Below are 18,287 nucleotides of genomic sequence, written 5' to 3'. Positions count from 1 at the left end.
CACCATTGAAAAATACAATTTAATGTAATAATCCAGCGAGCCTGCTCTCGTACCTTAATGCAATAACAAACAATGAAATACATTCCAAGATGTCTTCTGGAGGTTTACATTGTGAAAATAATGCATTTAAGTCAAGTTAAATTGCACTCCTTGTTTGCAATGCTGCTAACACATGAAGTCATTGAGGAGAGGAAAAAAAAAATCACATTGTTTGCTGTCAAAGTCGTCGAATAACACAGCATTTCAGTCACACGAAGATATTGACTATACTGACGTAACAATCATTTATAATCACAGTATAACAGTCTGCATTTCAAAGTAGTCGAGCGAAATGAACCAGTCATGAGAATAACAAAGAAACATGAATCTCATCAGGTTGTAACATCCTGCTTCATCATGCAAACAAACTTTCATGTAAAAAAAAAAGAAGAAAAAAGAAGAAGAAGCTTAAAACAGCTTCAGTTCTTTTGCACTCTTGTTTTGAGTGTCTACGCTCCGTAAAAGTGTCCATTCACAAAGTTGCGAGTCTCAAACTCTCAACGTCTTTTTCTTGCAGTTCCCAACAGTTGTTTATAGAGTTCCGAGTGGATAAACCGCGGGTACGAGTTGTTCTCCATCAGGCTGTAGACTTTTTGCTGGGCTGCCAGAAAGCTGGCCACGTTCGGCTCGTGGAGACTCTGGACGATTTTGTTTTTTGTGTAAAAGTCAAGGTTGACCTGCAACAGAAGACAAACGCTTAAATGAAACTCGTAAAAAAAAAAAAAAATACTCGTGCACGTCCCAATTGAAGTTCTGGTTGCAGTTCTTACCTCTTTAGGAGCCTCATTTTTAATGAACTCCTCGTAAATGCTGTTGGCTTTGGACGCCAGTTCTTGGTGTGACGAGAGCATCTTGAGATCCTCGCAGGCGTTCCAAAACTCGATGTTCTCCTCGCAGAACTCGGTCTTCAGGAAGATGCAAAAGGCCATCTTTCCATCTGCAAACAAAAAAAGTTGAAGCTGTGAGCGTCGATTCATCACAGACACAGGCGCGGTTTCAACGGCGGCAATAAAACCGCCGCCGCTGAGCACACACAAAGCGTCTGACCTTTGAGACTCGCTTGCGCAAATTGTGAGCGCGAGCGATGCTTACATTTGTGAGCGAGGAGATTGTCAAGCGACTGCGCCCATTGGGTCACATCCTCCACAGTCGGCCTGAGGAAAGAGAACAGTCAAAATGAAATCACATTTTCTAGAAAATAGAAAAATTCGAATGCATTATGTTTGTATCAAATGTGATACATAATAAATAAATAAATGCACCTTTGCGATTTGTTCTTTACTCGATGTGATACTGAATGAGCTGAGTTGGCCTTCAAAAGGAGTCCTATTTTGTTTTTCCAGTTTCTCCCCCTGGGAAAAAAAAAAAAGAAGGAAATATTTACTTTTACGGCAGACAGACAAGGTCAGGCATACATTATCGTAAATATAACTTACGTCATGCTCTTTTTGTCTTTGGCCGGATCTGTGGGTTTGCTACAGTCAGTGAAAGGCTCGCTGCGTTGGGACACGTTAATCAAGTCCTTCATGGTTCTGTCTCGTCTCGCTTCTGCTTTGACTTGCTGCCGAGTGGCCGACTTTATAGTTTCCCTCCAGCAGCTGATAAGGAGGAGGCGGGCCCTGGCGCGACAGGTCTCACGCACAATTGGCTCACAAGTTTAAACATCCACGAGCAGCAGTGAGGCCGCCAGCATTCCTCAGAAGTGACACTTGTTATTGCGAAATTCTGACCAAACTTCATTCCACTTTTCCCTAAATTTAAAAGAATAAATTTAATTGTGCTGCTTTCTAATGTTGACGCACATACAGTACCAGGCCAAAAATTTGGACACACCTTCTCATGCAATGCGTTTTCATGACTATTTACCAGGGGTGTCAAAATGAGTGCATTAATTTTGAGTTAATTTAAACTGCCACTACAATTTTTAACGCGCGATTAATGACCCCTCTCTTAATTGGAAAGCCTGTACTGGGAGAATTCCAGACACATCCGCGTCAAAATTGAGCAGGAATAAATGTAATAATAATGCATATATTTGTGGAAACTGGGGTCAAGTTTAATTTTACACTTTAAAAAATGTGCACAATTTCAAAAGTTATTTCATGTGAAAGATTAGATAGCTCTTAGTATTAAAAGAAAAATGTCTTACAAATGCAATAATGCCATCTAGTGGCAGAAAAATGACCAACACAAATCAATATCACACAATTTTTTTTACAGTTCATCTTTCTTTTTAATTTTAACTCAATTTTATGAATTATGAAATTACCCTATCAATGACTAAAAGATGCAGCCATATTTCTATTAGTTTAACATTCTTTTCCCACTTTTTTGTTAACAAGAGTATGAAAACGTAGAAAAAAATATTGTATTGCACATTTTCTTGTCCTTTTAGAACACATATAAAATTTGTGATTAATTGTGACTTAACTGTTGAAGTCATGCGATTAATTATGATAAAAAAAATTAATCGTCTGACACGTAGATTCTCACTGAAGGCATCAAAACTATGAATGAACATGTGGGGTTATGTACTTAAAAAAAGGTGAAACAATTGAAAACACGTTTAATATTCTAGTTTCTTCAAAATAGTCACTCTTTGCTCTGATTATTTTTTTTTTTGGCATTCCCACGATAAGCTTCAAGAGTAGTCACTTGAAATGGTTTCCCAACAGGTTTGAAGGAGTTCCAAGAGGTGAGAATGCCAAGAGTGTGCAAACAAAAAGAAAAAGAAAAATCAGAGCAAAGAGTGACTATTTTAAAGATACTAGAAACTAGAATGTTTTCAATTATTTCACCTTTTTTTTTTTTAACATAACTCCACGTGTTCATTCTTAGTTTTGATGCCTTTCAGTGAGAATCTACAATGTAAATAGTCATGAAAATAAAGAAATGAACACATTGAATGAGATGTGTGTGTGTGTGTGTGTGTGTGTGTGTGTGTGTGTGTGTGTGTGTGTGTGTGTGTGTGTGCGCCCGCACACGCCTAACAACCATTAGTGACTAAGGAGTTGCTCTCATACCTGACAACGAGCTGAAATGACCACAGTTCCTCACTCGTGTCTCTGAACACAGTGTGCAGAAATCAAATGGAATGAATCACTCGGCGAATCATGACTCACGTCCAGGTTTGACGTATTGTCATAACAATAATGATGCCACAGCCTTGACAGTTTGCTCAAGGCGGAGCCAAAAGAATACTTACCGGTATGCTTGTTTTAGGCTCAAGCTTACAAAGTATTCTCGTCAACACCAAAAAAAAACAACAACAAAACGTTTTGGATGTTCTGAAATCAAAATTGTGCAATGATTTAATTCATTGGGCGGCAACTTTACTCAAAGCACAACTTTGAGCTGCGATGTTTACATGGCGGTAACCCAAGCGAGAGGTGTTGTCCCTTTAGCAATTTGCAGGAATGGAAGGAAGGAAGGCGGCAAGCTTGAGCTCCAGCTTTTCACCTGTGGTAACCTCAAGCTAATGAAGAACATAATTATAGTTACAATTTCATAACGTGAAAAATTTGCATATTGTATTTTGATAGATGTTACTCATGGTGAAGCATTAGAGTAGTTCAGTACGTCTCAAATAATGTGGCAGCTCCCCCTGGGGGAATGGAGTGTCACCCCAGGGAATATTTTACTTATTTTAAGAAAGTGTAATTGCACATCCGCTGCAGTAGGTGGCAGTGGCGCTCTCATTGTCAGAGAGTGTGCAAGGAGTATTAGCTCCTCTGCAGAGGTGGAATTACAACAATTTTATAGACAAATATAGTGCAGTATTTATAGTCACATGGAGACTTGGAGGTGGGCGCAATATTTTCTTATTCCTCATGGTGGCGCATAACAGAAATTAAAGATTGAAAAATTGAGAAGTACTGCAGTAGTTATGAGTCACTTGTCTGCTGCAAATAAATTGTCTTACAACAATACTTAAACATATTTACAATTTCACAAGTACTAATGAATGAAATAGTGAAGCTTGTGGAATTTTTATTTTTTGCAACACTTGCATGATCTATTCACCTTCTGGTGGTGGGATTTAATGTTTGCGCTTCAGAGTGGTTTAAATCCTATTTGACTCACACATTTTTTTGTGTCAGTGCTCTGAGTCCCGCATTCCCATGGTGTTCCACAGGGATCAATCCTGGGGCCTCTGCTGTTTTCAGTATCTTGTTGTATGACCAATTTAAACATATGCTTAAAAATTAAAAACGTTAATAAAATAAAAGCAGGAGTTTGTATTATTTAAATTTTTGATGCCAATATATTCCCTTTTAGTGAAAAAGAATATCGGCTCCAAATATTGGTTATCGGCGTCCTTGACTACTTAATAACCATATCGGTCTATCGCTAGCAAATATCCACGCACGCATCATTTGTTTCTCGCAAAGAATGTAAATTCACCTCTGCCCATTTTGTGAACTAGAATTCCAGTCAAATATGTCTTCAACATCATATCCCGGATGGCGTCAAAGCAGGAGAACACGTTGTTATGGCGAATATCACGCGTGATGTGAGATGAATCCGCGCAGCTATAACGCGTCGGCATCACCTGTTGCGTGGCGGCCGTTGGGGCCCACCAGAATGAAAACACGGCGTTGAGTTGACCTCATCTGTTTATTATGATGTGCAGACTTTTGTGTAAGCAGTCGTATGTTTACAAGTGGATGCTGAGCAGAGCCAAGTTTCCACCAAGGAACAGGCTCCTCGTCTGACGCAGACCAAAAGGTGATTCCCAGCACTGGCCGGCCACATTGTAGACGTCGTGTTCACTTGTGCTCTTTGTTTTGATTTGAAAAGCTCTATTTTAAGGGCACATGCAAAATAGTCTGACCAGGAATTACAGTACATGAACCAGATATACAGTAGTATATATACTAAGAATACATTTTACTTAGCATATACATAACAAGCTAATCTCTACTGTAGCAGCATAACTTGTAGTTGGTGTTGTCCAGGGGTTCATTTCACTAAGCAGGTTTTGTGAGAACCCTGAGTCTGTTAACCCTGAGTCTGTCAACCCTGACATGTGGGAAACTCTGTGTTTTCCGTTTCAGAAAGGGAGGTAATTGACACCAGAGAAAAAGAGGTAACTCTCGCCTGTTTCATAAAAAGAGGTAACTTAAACTCTCGTCAGTTACCATAGTAACAGAGTCTATGAACCTAACCTGGTTGGTATCATAATGAACCTCGAGTTTTTCTCTGTACCTGCCTCCTTTCAGCCACGCACGACATTTGATTTCCTCAGTCATTCAGTCAGCTGGCGAGTTTTGGTGTAAAACATAGTTCTGCCGTCTGTTATTAAAAAACAAAAAAACAAAAAAAACAAAAACAGTCAATAGTCCTATTTTGTATTTTTATTTTTACAAACATGGCATGTCCTTTTGACAAATGATACCGTTGATGAATGTGCGGTCTAAAAATAGAATTATTGAACAAAATTAAGATGACACCTTTTTAAGTGAAGATACTGATTTTAATTAATTACGAGTTCATTAAACTTAATATATTTACTTTGGATTAATTTTGGATTAACAAATTTAATTGTTGACCAATTTAATAAAATTGCTTCAATTGGTAACACGCGATTGAATTAAATTAATGCAAAGTGAATATATTAAGATTTTGAGTTTTTTTTATTTATTAACTTAATAGTAGTTCTGCCATGGTAGTTGTAGTTCTGCCACTGATGTGTCAGTGTGCTATCTATATTCAAAATGGATTAATCGGAATGGCCCTTCTAAATTGTGGGCCAGTCTCTTGTGGTAAAATGTAGAAAAAATAATCATTAAAAAGCACTGCATCGACCCCAAAAATGTCAGCCCACCGGGCATCTGCCCCGAATGCCAGCGTTCCAGTGCTTTAGCTCATATTTAAACTGGGTTGGCTCAACCTAAAGGTTTTGTGTGGCAAATCAAAACTGAGAAGTTGTCTCATATTCATGGTTTGACGTCAAACTCAAAAGTTTTTCATCCACAGCCAAATTAAAAGTATCGGCACTACTTACAGACACAACTTTCTGATGTGCTTTGTGTCAATGAATTCAAACCAGATTATGCAATTGAGCACACCGACAGCCTTTTTGTGCCACTGCTGCTCTACTTTCCGTTGCAAATACTGCCTGTGTGACCTTAAGACAGCGTGTCCCAAATGACGAGGCTTGTACTGTTTTGGGTCATTTTCCTAAATAGGCAATGGCATTTAGAAGTGAACATCCTTTTACGGTCAACGGCAATTATTGCTTCCATTTTGGCAGCGATTTGATGACGACAGTCTTTTTTTTTTTTTTTTGTTGCTGCAAAATTAGTCATAGATGCACATCAGAAAATTTAAGGTTCTCTACAGAATTGAGGTCAGCGGGCGATGGTGACCACGCCATGCCTCTCCGCTGCCGCCTTTTTACCCACATAAACTTCAGTGGTATTTTATTGGTGCATTGAGAATTCTTTTTACAGCAGAAAGCACAACTTTCTTTTTATAGCAAATGAAATAGTCAGTTTAAACAAACAAATAAATAAATAAATAAAACTCGACATGTCTCACTACCATCTGACTGTCCATTCGTTCCAGCTTCACTCAGCTTCATTTCCTCGTTGCCTTTTTGGGACATGGTCGCCCAACTTTCTGGAACGCCATCATGCAGGAAAAGGAAACACAAAAATGACATTTTCTCCCAAATTGGCTCAGTTTTTTTGAAATATTATGTATTTATTTCATTTTCAAAATATTGATATTGTCTATATGCTATAAGGTTGACAAGGCTGTATCTGTGTTTTCAAGCATGTCCACAATATTCTTTCATGTTTGATGCAATATATAATAAGTCAGCAATCTGTCTGTGAGAGAGCCTTCTACAAGCAAATCATGTTTATTGTAAAAAAAACTAAGCAAAAATTCATAAATTAGGCTGGGGGAAAAATAATAATGCAAAAACAGGTACGATCAAAGCACTAGTTTTAGTAAAGACCAAAGTGAATTTCCTAAACTGTCAAAGCACATGAATTATCAATCAATTCATTGCTAAAAAATATTGATATCTCAAAAACTAGAAAATAAACTGATTTTGGGCCAAAATTTGCCAGAAAAAAGAAAAAGAAATATCGTCCTGACAAAATTGTGTGTGGAATCTTATGAAACCTGAATTTTTCACTTATCCTTATGTCATGCAGCAAAAAAATAGTTTATTTTGAAGACAGTAATACTCGTAAAAATAATTTAAAAACAATCAACATGAACTAAAACCTGACTGAATTTATATTTTTATTTTTATTATTATTATTATTATTATTATTATTATTATTATTATTATTATTATTATTATTATTATTATTATTATTATTTGCAGAATTCACCCTGAACTTGTCGCCAGCCAATCAGGAAGCTCATATAGACACCATTTTCACTCACAGTCACACCTAAGGACAATTTACAGTCTCCTATGAACCTTCCGTGCATGGAGGGTGAAAACGACACAATCAACCGAGCCGACCATGCCAACTGCACACAGGAACGGCGGAGCCCGGTGTCATGACGCAGAGAGCGAGCCAATACATTCTTAAGAGCAGCAAAAAGGAACCGCTCCCATTTAAAAGCATCTGACTAACAGATTGAAGCGCACTTAATTGCAGCAAGACTGGTTTATCTACCCCCCAACAAAGCACAAAGCTAACCTTTCAAAAGCATTGACACCTCACAAGTCCGACTCAATGAGGAATGTGTACATCCAAAATGTTAAATAAGACAATAACTCCAAAGTATATCTGTGAGGCAGGGACGATAGTTGGATGCATGCCTGTGGAAACCTAACCTTGCTTTTTGATGATCAAGATATATATATTTTTGGACCGACTCATTTTTAAGGATGTGTATCTCTCCAATAAAAGACGATGAAACATGTAAGAGCAGCCAATTAAGCACAAGGGTAGCTGCTAGCGGGGACTGTGAAGAAAAACATCCCATGCACAAAACACCTGGTCGAGGCATAGTTTGCGACTAGGCAAGGCAGGCAATTTCTTGGGGCCTCTTAGCCAACAGGGGCCTCCACAGGGCCAACAGATAAAATAAAAAAGAAGAAGAAAAAAGTTTTTTTGTTTTTTTTAACCACCATGTATATAGTACCATGTGTAGTAAGGTGTTTTTTTTTTTAAACAACCATGTAAGGCATTTTTAAAAAGATGATCATGTATTGTAAGGCGTCTTTTTATTTTTATTTTTTATTTTTTTAAAGACTATAGGGCGTTTTTTTTGTTTTTTTTTAAATATAGTAAGGCTTTTTTTTTCTGCCATGTATAGTAAGGTGTTTTTTTGTTTTTAAACGACCATGTAATGCATTTTTAAAAAGATGACCACGTAATCATGGTCATTGTAATGATGATTGTAAGGCGTCTTTTTTTTTTTAAAGGACCATGTGTGAGACGTTTTTTGTGTGTGTTTTTTTGTAAACAAGGTGTTTATTTTTTAAACGGCCATGCATAGTAAGGCTTTTTTTTTTAAACGACCATGTATGGTAAGGTGTTTTTAAAAACAAAACAAAACAAAAAACGACCATTTACAGTAAGGCTTTTTTTTTTTAACGACCATGCATAGTAAGGCTGATATTTTTTGTTGTTGTAAATGACCATGCATAGTAAGTTTTTTTTTTCAAACACAATGTTTAGTAAGTTAAAACAGCTATTTATAGTAAAGCTTTTATTTACTTTTTTTTTTTTTAAATGACTATGTATAGTAAGGCTTTTTTTTTTTTTAAACAGCCATGCGATTAGTAATTTTATTTTCCGGTGTCCTGACTCACTTAGAAGGATTCTTGCTTAAGTTAAACAAACTAAAACAAAACAAAACAAACCACTTGAATGAAGCACAATTAATGGTGATTGTTTATTGAAGATGCAGATGGACAATTTTAAAATGACGTACTATATATATACTACAAATGGCCGCCGGGACACCCAACCCCTTCTTGCTTGGGGCCCCTGGGATATGTTGCGACGCCACTAGAGTCGGCGCTGTGCCAGCTGGAGCAAACTGCCACTGACTCTTCGTCAAAAGAGCCACATTTGTGTCATCCGAATGTCTTGATGCTGTGGGATTGGAGGTGTGCTATTGTTGTGGAGAATATTAAAGAAAGTCAGATGTTAAATTTGCATCATACCTCGGATACCCTTAATAGGAAGATTGAGAAGTTGCAGTCATTTTAGAACCATTGTCCTAAGTCTCGTTTATGATAGCGTAAGACTGGCTTGGTTGCCCCTGGCAACAAATTCCTTGAGTGTTGAACACATTTCAAGAAGAAAAATAAGTCTGACATGTAGACACTTAATGGCTTAACAGACTCACAAACAGCAACAACAATGTAGGGGATGAGCCAAAAACAAAAAAGTTACAAAGATGAAAAAGTAGACTGACATTTGTGATGACTTACTGTGGCTATGTGGACAATCTAGTAGGCTGCATGTCAGCAAAGAACTGTGTGCACAATAAACCTGGGTTCGAGCACATTAACCTTGTTCACACTGCTGCCAGAAATCTAAACACAAAGTACAGTAGAAATAGGATTTCAAAGCAGAGTCACAATTTATAACAATGGCTATAAAAATTATTGGTTAAAAAAATTCAACTGTCAAAATGTGTGACGTTAGTATTCAAAATAGGGTTGCAAACTATTGTTAAAGTTCCAAAAGTAGGGTTTTAAGCTATATTTAGGGTTTTAAACTAGGGTTATGGTGTCAAAGTAGGGTTTCAAACTAGGGTTAGGGTTTCAAAGGAGGGTATTAAACTATGGTTGGGGTTTCAAAGTTGGGTTATGAAATACAGTTAGGTGTCAAAATAGTGTTTTAAACTAGGGTTAGGGTTTCAAAGTAGGGGTTTAAACTAGGGTTAGGTTTTCAAAGTAGGGGTTTAAACTAGGGTTAGGGTTTCAAAGTAGGGTTTAAAACTAGGGTTATGGGTTCAAAGGAGGGGTTTAAACTAGGGTTAGGGTTTCAAAGTAGGGGTCTAAACTAGGGTTAGGTTTTCAAAGTAGGGGTTTAAACTAGGGTTAGGGTTTCAAAGTAGGGGTTTAAACTAGGGTTAGGGTTTCAAAGTAGGGGTTAAACTAGGGTTAGGGTTTCAAAGTAGGGGTTTATACTAGGGTTAGGGTTTCAAAGTAGGGGTTTAAACTAGGGTTAGGGTTTCAAAGTAGGGGTTTAAACTAGGGTTAGGGTTTCAAAGTAGGGGTTTAATCTAGGGTTAGGGTTTCAAAGTAGGGGTTTAAACTAGGGTTAGGGTTTCAAAGTAGGGGTTTAAACTAGGGTTAGGGTTTCAAAGTAGGGGGTTAAACTAGGGTTAGGGTTTCAAAGTAGGGGTTTAAACTAGGGTTAGGGTTTCAAAGTAGGGGTTTAAACTAGGGTTAGGGTTTCAAAGTAGGGGTTTAAACTAGGGTTAGGGTTTCAATGTAGGGTTTAAACTAGGGTTAGGGTTTCAAAGTAGGGGTTTAAACTAGGGTTAGGGTTTCAAAGTAGGGGTTTAAACTAGGGTTAGGGTTTCAAAGTAGGGGTTTAAACTAGGGTTAGTGTTTCAAAGTAGGGGTTTAAACTAGGGTTAGGGTTTTAAACTAGGGGTTTAAACTAGGGTTAGGGTTTCAAAGTAGGGTTTTAAACTAGGGTTAGGGTTTCAAAGTAGGGTTTTAAACTAGGGTTAGGGTTTCAAAGTAGGGGTTTAAACTAGGGTTAGGGTTTCAAAGTAGGGGTTTAAACTAGGGTTAGGGTTTCCAAGTAGGGGTTTAAACTAGGGTTAGGGTTTCAAAGTAGGATTTCAAACTAGGGTTAGGGTTTCAAAGTAGGGTTTCAAACTAGGGTTAGGGTTTCAAAGTGGGGTTTAAACTAGGGTTAGGGTTTCAAAGTAGGGTTTTAAAGTGGGGTTTTAAACTAGGGTTAGGGTTTTAAACTAGGGTTAGGGTTTCAAAGTAGGGTTTCAAACTAGGGTTTGGGTTTCAAAGTGGGGTTTTAAACTTTGTTTTGGGTTTCAAAGTAGGGTTTTATAGGTTTAGGAGGGCAGGCAAAGCGGAGCAGCTCAAATGGGAAGTACTGTATTGGAAGTAGCTCAATATGATATGACCCACACAAATACGGATTTTGTGTTTTTTTACAATGTAACGTGGAGGCACGGCAATCCAAATGCAGAAAGCTGGGCAGGATTGTAAGAAGAATTTCCTTGTCTGACTTTGCTCTCCTTCCATCTCAAACTGTTTTCACTTTTTAAATCGGCTGAAGCATACATAACATGTGACATAATCTTATTTATTTCACAAGGATCATAATGCTCCATTTAATTTAAACGACTTTTGTGAAATAAATATCTCAGATAATTGTTTTGTGAATGAGGCCCATTATTTGTATCTTACAGTATGTTGGATGTTGCACGATCACCAGCAAATTGCCCCAAGGCTTCATTGTCTGGGTGACTCTTGGAATTCCTCAACACACTAATGACAGTGATGTCATCATGAACTTGTTGCATTTATACCAGCGGTCAACAATCCTTTTGAAAATGAGAGTTATTTATTGCATACTGATAAATGCCAAAGGCTACCACTTCCATTTATACTTATAATAATTTTAAAAAATGCTCAATTTACGATATCTCTTCATCAAATGTTGTGCTCGTTAGCATGTTGCCACTAACGCTATGGCTTGTTCATACACAACAATATTGAATTGAGCTTTCAACTATATATATATATATATATATATATATATATATATATATATATATATATATATATATATATATAGTCGTTTCTAATTTTACACCAATGCAAATAAATTAGACGCATCACACTGGTGAGCTATTTTTAGACAAGGCACTGATTGCGTTTGGGGGCTGCCTAGTGCTAATGGGCACCCTGTTGGACAAGTCGCCATGGCATATACAGTATATACAAACACACATTCAAATTCACATTAAATCCTAATGGCAATTTAGAATCTTGTAATAGTTGATTTATTTATTCCAATATGAGGACAAGCGAGAGAAAACCTACGGAAACATGATTTAATTGCAAGCAGGGGTGGTCCTAGCTTGATTGCCGCACTGTGCGCACACACCCCTACAACTACCACCCCCCCCCCCCCTGGCAGTGTAGTCCAGGGTTACAACATTATTCATAATATATATTTGTCTCGTGATAAGCCTATTTTATACAAATTATGGCTGCTTTGTTTACTAGAAATAAATGCCCTTAATAAAGTCAGAATAATTATTTATTTGTTTCTGAGTTTTCTTACACTGTTTCTAAAACAACAACAAAAAGTGGTGGTGGGGTGGATTTAGAGTAGCCTATACCCAATTCTCCAGGGACATACCACCAATGACCCTGAAAGAAAGAATGTTTATTTCAGCAAATCCATAAGTGGCTACAACTTTTCCTCAACATAATCTATAAATGGCTCCCAAAAATATATAAAAACATTCTATTTTAAATGTTGCCATAGTCCCCAAAAATTATTTATGTTGTTTTAAAAAAAAAAATAGTTTTTTACGCTAGAGGTTCTTATGGTAGTTATTACAAAAAACGGCCAGAAGGTGGCAGCAGAGCAAAAGAGATCAACCAAGGCCATGTTGAAAAAGCTGATTTTCCCACAGTTCTAAACAGATTTGTGAATAATGATGAGATTTAGCTATATTCTAATGCTAATTGCTGCAAAACGGAAGCAAGATACAAAAATACTTGTTTTTTTTTCTGATGAAAGAAGAGACTCTAATCTTTCTTTTGGTAGGCTCCATGTTTTTATAGCAATAGAACACAATATTCTGTCGGCCTTGCAAAATCAGTCAAAATCCAGTAAAACAGCCGGGAGCGAAGGGGGTTGCGTCAGTGAAAATGGTTGAATGAGTTAAATAATGAAACTGTTGTACTTCCTCAATAACATCTCTTCTCACTTCAATGTTTATTAGCAAAAATCCTCGAAAACATCCTTAGTGTATGTCAAATATGTATGTCTCATACAAACGGAAACGATTGAAATGCCGCCCTGCGCCACCTCACATATACCAAAAACAGACACTGACGATGAGCCTGAGATAACCACGCTGCCTGAATAGAATGATATAATCTGAGGCTTGCGGGTGATTTACATGACGTGACGATGACAGCTGGCGTGTGAACAGTTGTCCGACTATACGTGTGGCCTGTGAGAGACTGACGTGACGACCGGCAAAGCCTTTCGCTCAAAGTCCAGTGACTTCCAGCAACCTCGGACCCTGAACAATTATAGACCGCGGATAGTTAGATATCAAAATATTATGATTCACAGCTCGCTGAGCAACAAAAAATATTTACTAAATCTTGACAGATGACAGAGATACACTAGATCTGCACACCTAACATGTATTTTTTTTTTTATGCTGGAATTAATTGGCGCAATTAGAATTGTGTCTCCACCCAGTATGTGTCATGGAAATGTCGTAAGTCACACACATGACATCCACGGTAATAATAAATAACAGACAAACAAAAGGTTAAGCATGATGAAGTTCATTTGGATGAAGACGGCAATTGTAATAATTTAATCTACTTATAATCATTAAAAAACACTTCACCAACACGCCAAGTTATTGTGTGAATTAAAAATAAATAATAAAATATTTAACTTCTCAATGTACATATTAAATTATGAGCATTTCAACAGCATGCTTTAAACTGTGACTAGATTGAATTTCAACAGTGTAACGTGCAATGTCCATACATGAAATCAAGCGTTGACATTTCTGTGCTGCAAAAAGGAACCGTAGATTTCAATTATGGCCAGTAGTCAGCAAACAGTAAAGTCACTATTTAAAAAAAAAAAGAAAAAGAAAAAAAGAAACGTAGTGCAACGTTTCAGTCAGATTCTACTCAAACGTGAGTTCAAGTGTCACATTACTAAAGAAATGTAACAATTGCATAGTTTGAGCTAAACTATGTCTTCAGAAGTGCAAAATCACCAACTGATGGAAGTTTCTGAGCTAAAAACGAGGACATACTAGCAACGTGACGAGAGGCCCAAAAAAAACATGTAATGAGATTCTAGACCGATACCAGTACGAGTACTCACAAGTAACAATACCAGTAGGTGTTTTGATGCATACAACTTTTAGGGTTGAGTTTATAATTGATATTGCATCGATTTTCCTTTTCAAGCCCGATATCGATTCATAAATTCTTAAGAAAATAGAATTTTAAATTAGAATTATAATCCCCCCGCCCCCCTAAAATAATGATCATTTTAAAGAAATTTCTATCCAATGATAGAATTTTCCCTTAAAATTGCATGAAATGAATGGCAAATTTTTATTCTTCTAATTTTTAGTTCCTGATTGCAAAACAGCCACAAGGGGGCGGCCAATACTGGTATTAGCCAAGTAGAGGGTTCACCAAGAAGAAGACCACACGAAAGTGTCGAGAAGAACGTTGAGAAATAATGACGTTAAACCGTAACACTCTCATTGAAGGGGTTTTCTGTCTGATTTTCAACATTATTGGCCATTCTAACCAAACTCAGCATTTTGACAGAACAGCACTTTGGGGAAATCTGGTCACGTTGCTAATATGAGCACTTTTGACCCCGAAGATCACGTATTTCAATTAACACGTTTCACGGAGAAAACAGCAGCCTCGACACTGCCAGTAGTTGAATGGTGAAGGTTTGGTCAATTGCAACAACAGCAAAACAAATTGTCAATAAACAGCAATTAGTTTCTTTAACTCATTCACTGCCATTGACGGCTGTAGACGTCCAAAATTCATTAGAACTATTTCTATTAGTTTAACATTTTTTTTCCACTTTTGTTAACAAGAGTATGAAAACCTAGAATTTTTTTATTGTACATTCAGAATAGATATAAAATTTGTGATTAATCATAAGTTAACTAGTGAAGTCATGCGATTAATTACGATTACAATTTGTAATCGCCTGACACCCCTAATTTTTAATAATCTTTTCTCTTTTTTTTTTATTGCGTCAGGAGATTAAATTATTTTATTGTAATTAATTGCATGACTTCAATAATTAACTCACGATTAATCACAAATTTGATATCTGTTCTAAATGTACAATATTTTTTTCTAGGTTTTCATACTCTTAGTTCAAATGAATTTTTGACGTCTATAGCCGTCAATGGCAGTGAATGAGTTAAACAACGATTTGTATGAGTGTGATTGGATGTTGAGGTCTGGTCTGTTGTTGTGTGCGCGTGTGTGTGTGTGTCGTTAGCTCATCGATCAGAGCAGGTGTGAGTCGCTCAGAGGTTCCATTTATGCCAAAAGCAACGACAGCCATTTTGTTTTGGATTGGTGCTGTCGTCTGCGTTCACATTCAACGGGTGCTCAGCGTGGGAATCCTGGATGAAGGCAGAGTTGAGGGCTCAGTGACGACTTCACGGCTTTTCCCGTTTTTGTCTCTGAGGCGTTGCTTCCCTTCGACGATATCAATCCTCCTGGCTGAAATCGGGTACCAGCATTCCAGTCGTGAGTTGTTTTGTCCATCAGGCAGCGTCCGCTTGCTTTCATCCTTTTGTGGCGTCGGCCGAAAGGTTTTCCAGCAGAGTTCTGTAAATGTCCGAGCGTAGGAAGCGTGGGTACGAGTCTCTTTCCATCAGCCCATAAACGATCTTCTGAGCGTCATCAAAACAGTATAGGGTGGGACTCTTGACGCTTCTTTTGATCTGCTCTCGAGTGTGATAGTCAATGTTGATCTGGAATGAGGCAGATGCGGGGACATTAGCAGGTGTGTGGTTGTCAGAAAAGTTCTAGGACTAGTGTCACAAAAAGTATGCAAACTGTCAAAAGAGCCATTTTAAATGAGAAAATCTGTCTGGAGCCATAAAACATTTGAAGATTGTGATGAAGGAACAAATGTGTTTGTGTGAGTCTAATGTACTGATAAGAGCATCCAATACGTAGAGAATCATTTTTTTCTACCTTTTCTGTAAAATTTCTGACATTTTTGGCAATTTTTTTGACATATTATTGGTAATTTTCTGACTAAATTCTTCCTTTTTTGGAATTTTTTTCTGCCTTTTTTGCTAGCATTTTTCTGACAATTTTGTGGACATTTTAAGGTAATTTGGGCGATTTCTTCTTTTGTTTTTGTACGTTTTATGGTTACTTTGTGAACATTTTCTTACCTGCTTTTTCTTAAATAAATTCCCTAACTTTTTGGCAATTTTGTGGTTTATTTTATTGTAATTTTCAGGATTTCTTCTTTTGTTTTTTTTAAATATTTTATAATTACTTTTTAAAAATAATTAATTTTAATAGATTTTCTTTGTGGCAATTTGGTCACTTTTTTGGACATTTTAAAACTTTTTCATTTACCTTTCATCTCTCTTTCTGACAATTTAAAAATGTGGACTGAAATTTTTTCAAAAATATTTCATTATTCAAAAAAAAAAATCTAAATTATGAATTCATTTGAAGAATATTTTATCTAAAAAATAAACAAATATGCAACAAAATAATTTATTTTTTTAGATATCCACAGGGAGCCGCAGGTTACAGATCACTGCCCTAGAGCAGGCTTCCCCAACCCTGGTCCTGGAGGACCGGAATCATACAGGTTTTAGATCACATGTCAAGATCCGGTCCTCGAGGGCCTGAGTCCTGCATGTTTTCCAGGCTTCTCTACTCTAACACACCTGATTCAATGATGAAGATAATTATCAGACTCCTGCAGAATAGGAATCAGCTGTGGTGAACGTGGGAAACCCCGAAAACATGCAGGACTCAGGCCCTGGAGGACCGGACTTTGACACACCTGCTTCATAATAATCAGCTCTTCAGCAGGATCTGCAGAAGCCTGATAAGGATCCTGATCTTTTGAAACATCTCAAATCTGGAGGACCAGGTTTGGGGATGTTTGTCCTCGAGTAAAATGCACTTTTCCAGCCTTCTCTGCCAAGCCTTTATGCATTACTGGAAGGATTTTTCTGGTATCTTCCATAGCACCGTCAACACAGCCATCTTGATGTCGACCATTTCTTCATAACGGTTCTGCGATGATCTTTGTGCTTGGTATCAGTATATATGTTCCACAGAGCACTCAATATTTATGAACATTTATGGCAGTTGTTCACTGAAATTACCTCTTTGGGAGATTCCGCTTTGATAAATTGTTCATAAATTTTCTTGGCTTTTGACGCCATTCGGAATGAAGACTTGATCTTCTTGTAGTCCTCACAAGTGAGCCAAAACTCGATGTTCTCATCGCTGTATTCGGATTTCAGAAAGTTGCGAAATGCAGCTAACCCGTCTGTGGTGACCGCAACACAGGAAACACAAATGAAATTTGGCTTCATTTCGCTTAAAAAACAAACAAACAAAAACGTACATTTCGAATCCAGAAGCCTTTCCAAAGATTGTGACCATTGTTGGGTATCTTCCAAAGTTAGCCTACTGAGAGAGAGAGAGAGAGAGAGAGAGAGAGAGAACACGAATTGTATTACGCAATAGACGATATTGCAGGCTATATGAGAAAAGCTTGGATGCATTTGGGAGCTGGTCAAGAAACGGAGCCAGTGACATGTTGGTGATGGGACATGTCGGTGCGCCAAAGCAAACACGGTGTGTCGTCCTTTTCAATGCTTTCATACGACCATAGATGGAAAGGAAAGGAGAAGGCCAGCTATTTTCAAACTGAAATCGACGCAAAACACTCAATAAGTCTCCTTACCTCTCCGAACTTGACGAGTGTGAGAACATGCACTGGAGTCGGCACATGAAGTTCTTCCCGCTGCGCAGATACAAGAAAAACATAAATATATCCCTGGATTTACCGTCGAGCAAATTAATTTCAACTGAATCTGTCCAAGAATGCCGGGCATGTTATTATAAGCACGCAGCATCGTAAAGAATTGAAAACAAAAACAAAAGTTGATTTATTTTAAGATATCCTTCATATGGCAGCGCCTGCAGTCGAAAGTCCGACTTGGAAAAAGTCAATCAGGTGAAATGTCAACTAACAAGTGTTCATTTGCCTGGAGCAGCTGTCAAAAAAAAAAAGAAGGCAGTTACTCACATGTTCTTGTTTCGCTTCCTGTCATCTCTGTCCATGATGAAGTGCTGTGTGGGTGGTTGGACAATTAGGCTTGGCATTGTTTTGTTAAGTCCGCAATCCCAGCCTCTCGGTCCGGGTCATGCTGCAGCTGAGGAATTCTTTGGAGGCTTCCCCGAGCCTTGCCGCTTTTTATACCGAGGTCTCCTGTTGCTATAGGCAGAGGCTGCTGGGATGCATCAG

General features: G+C 37.7%; 2 protein-coding genes across 4 annotated transcripts; both read right to left on the bottom strand.

Annotated features, from left to right (window-relative positions):
- On the bottom strand, positions 1–1,614 carry LOC147166338 (regulator of G protein signaling 21-like). Of its 2 annotated transcripts, none has more exons than XM_086089343.1 (5): positions 1,476–1,614; positions 1,302–1,391; positions 1,087–1,193; positions 810–976; positions 1–716 (listed from the first exon to the last, which is right to left on the bottom strand). In XM_086089343.1, the coding sequence occupies exons 1-5, from the start codon at positions 1,565–1,567 to the stop codon at positions 537–539; spliced, it is 636 nt and encodes a 211-aa protein (XP_085945469.1). In that variant the 5' UTR covers positions 1,568–1,614; the 3' UTR covers positions 1–536. The 2 variants fall into 2 exon arrangements, with proteins under 2 accessions (XP_085945469.1, XP_085945470.1); XM_086089344.1 differs by having other exon boundaries at positions 1,132–1,193.
- An 11,919-nt stretch (positions 1,615–13,533) lies between these two features.
- Positions 13,534–18,287, bottom strand: LOC147166337 (regulator of G protein signaling 21-like). Of its 2 annotated transcripts, none has more exons than XM_086089345.1 (5): positions 18,069–18,287; positions 17,724–17,783; positions 17,382–17,446; positions 17,137–17,303; positions 13,534–15,747 (listed from the first exon to the last, which is right to left on the bottom strand). In XM_086089345.1, the coding sequence occupies exons 1-5, from the start codon at positions 18,143–18,145 to the stop codon at positions 15,559–15,561; spliced, it is 558 nt and encodes a 185-aa protein (XP_085945471.1). In that variant the 5' UTR covers positions 18,146–18,287; the 3' UTR covers positions 13,534–15,558. The 2 variants fall into 2 exon arrangements, with proteins under 2 accessions (XP_085945471.1, XP_085945472.1); XM_086089346.1 differs by having other exon boundaries at positions 17,382–17,443.

Source organism: Leptonotus elevatus, chromosome 11, assembly GCF_054856555.1.
Source record: "Leptonotus elevatus isolate MCC_2025b chromosome 11, RoL_Lele_1.0, whole genome shotgun sequence".
NCBI lineage: Eukaryota > Metazoa > Chordata > Actinopteri > Syngnathiformes > Syngnathidae > Leptonotus > Leptonotus elevatus.
Note: the sequence above shows the minus strand (reverse complement) of the source record. Positions and strands in the feature narration are given on the sequence as shown.

Bases quoted from the DNA above. Each gene is read 5' to 3' on its own strand.
- LOC147166338 (XM_086089343.1), bottom strand. From the start codon at position 1,567: ATGAAGGACTTGATTAACGTGTCCCAACGCAGCGAGCCTTTCACTGAC. The intron at 1,392-1,475 runs GTAAGTTATATT...TTTTTTTCCCAG, and splicing joins AAAGACAAAAAGAGCATGAC to GGGGAGAAACTGGAAAAACA. The intron at 717-809 runs GTAAGAACTGCA...CTTCTGTTGCAG, and splicing joins AAAATGAGGCTCCTAAAGAG to GTCAACCTTGACTTTTACAC.
- LOC147166337 (XM_086089345.1), bottom strand. From the start codon at position 18,145: ATGCCAAGCCTAATTGTCCAACCACCCACACAGCACTTCATCATGGAC. The intron at 17,447-17,723 runs GTAAGGAGACTT...TCTCTCTCTCAG, and splicing joins CACTCGTCAAGTTCGGAGAG to TAGGCTAACTTTGGAAGATA. The intron at 17,304-17,381 runs GTACGTTTTTGT...CGGTCACCACAG, and splicing joins AAGGCTTCTGGATTCGAAAT to ACGGGTTAGCTGCATTTCGC.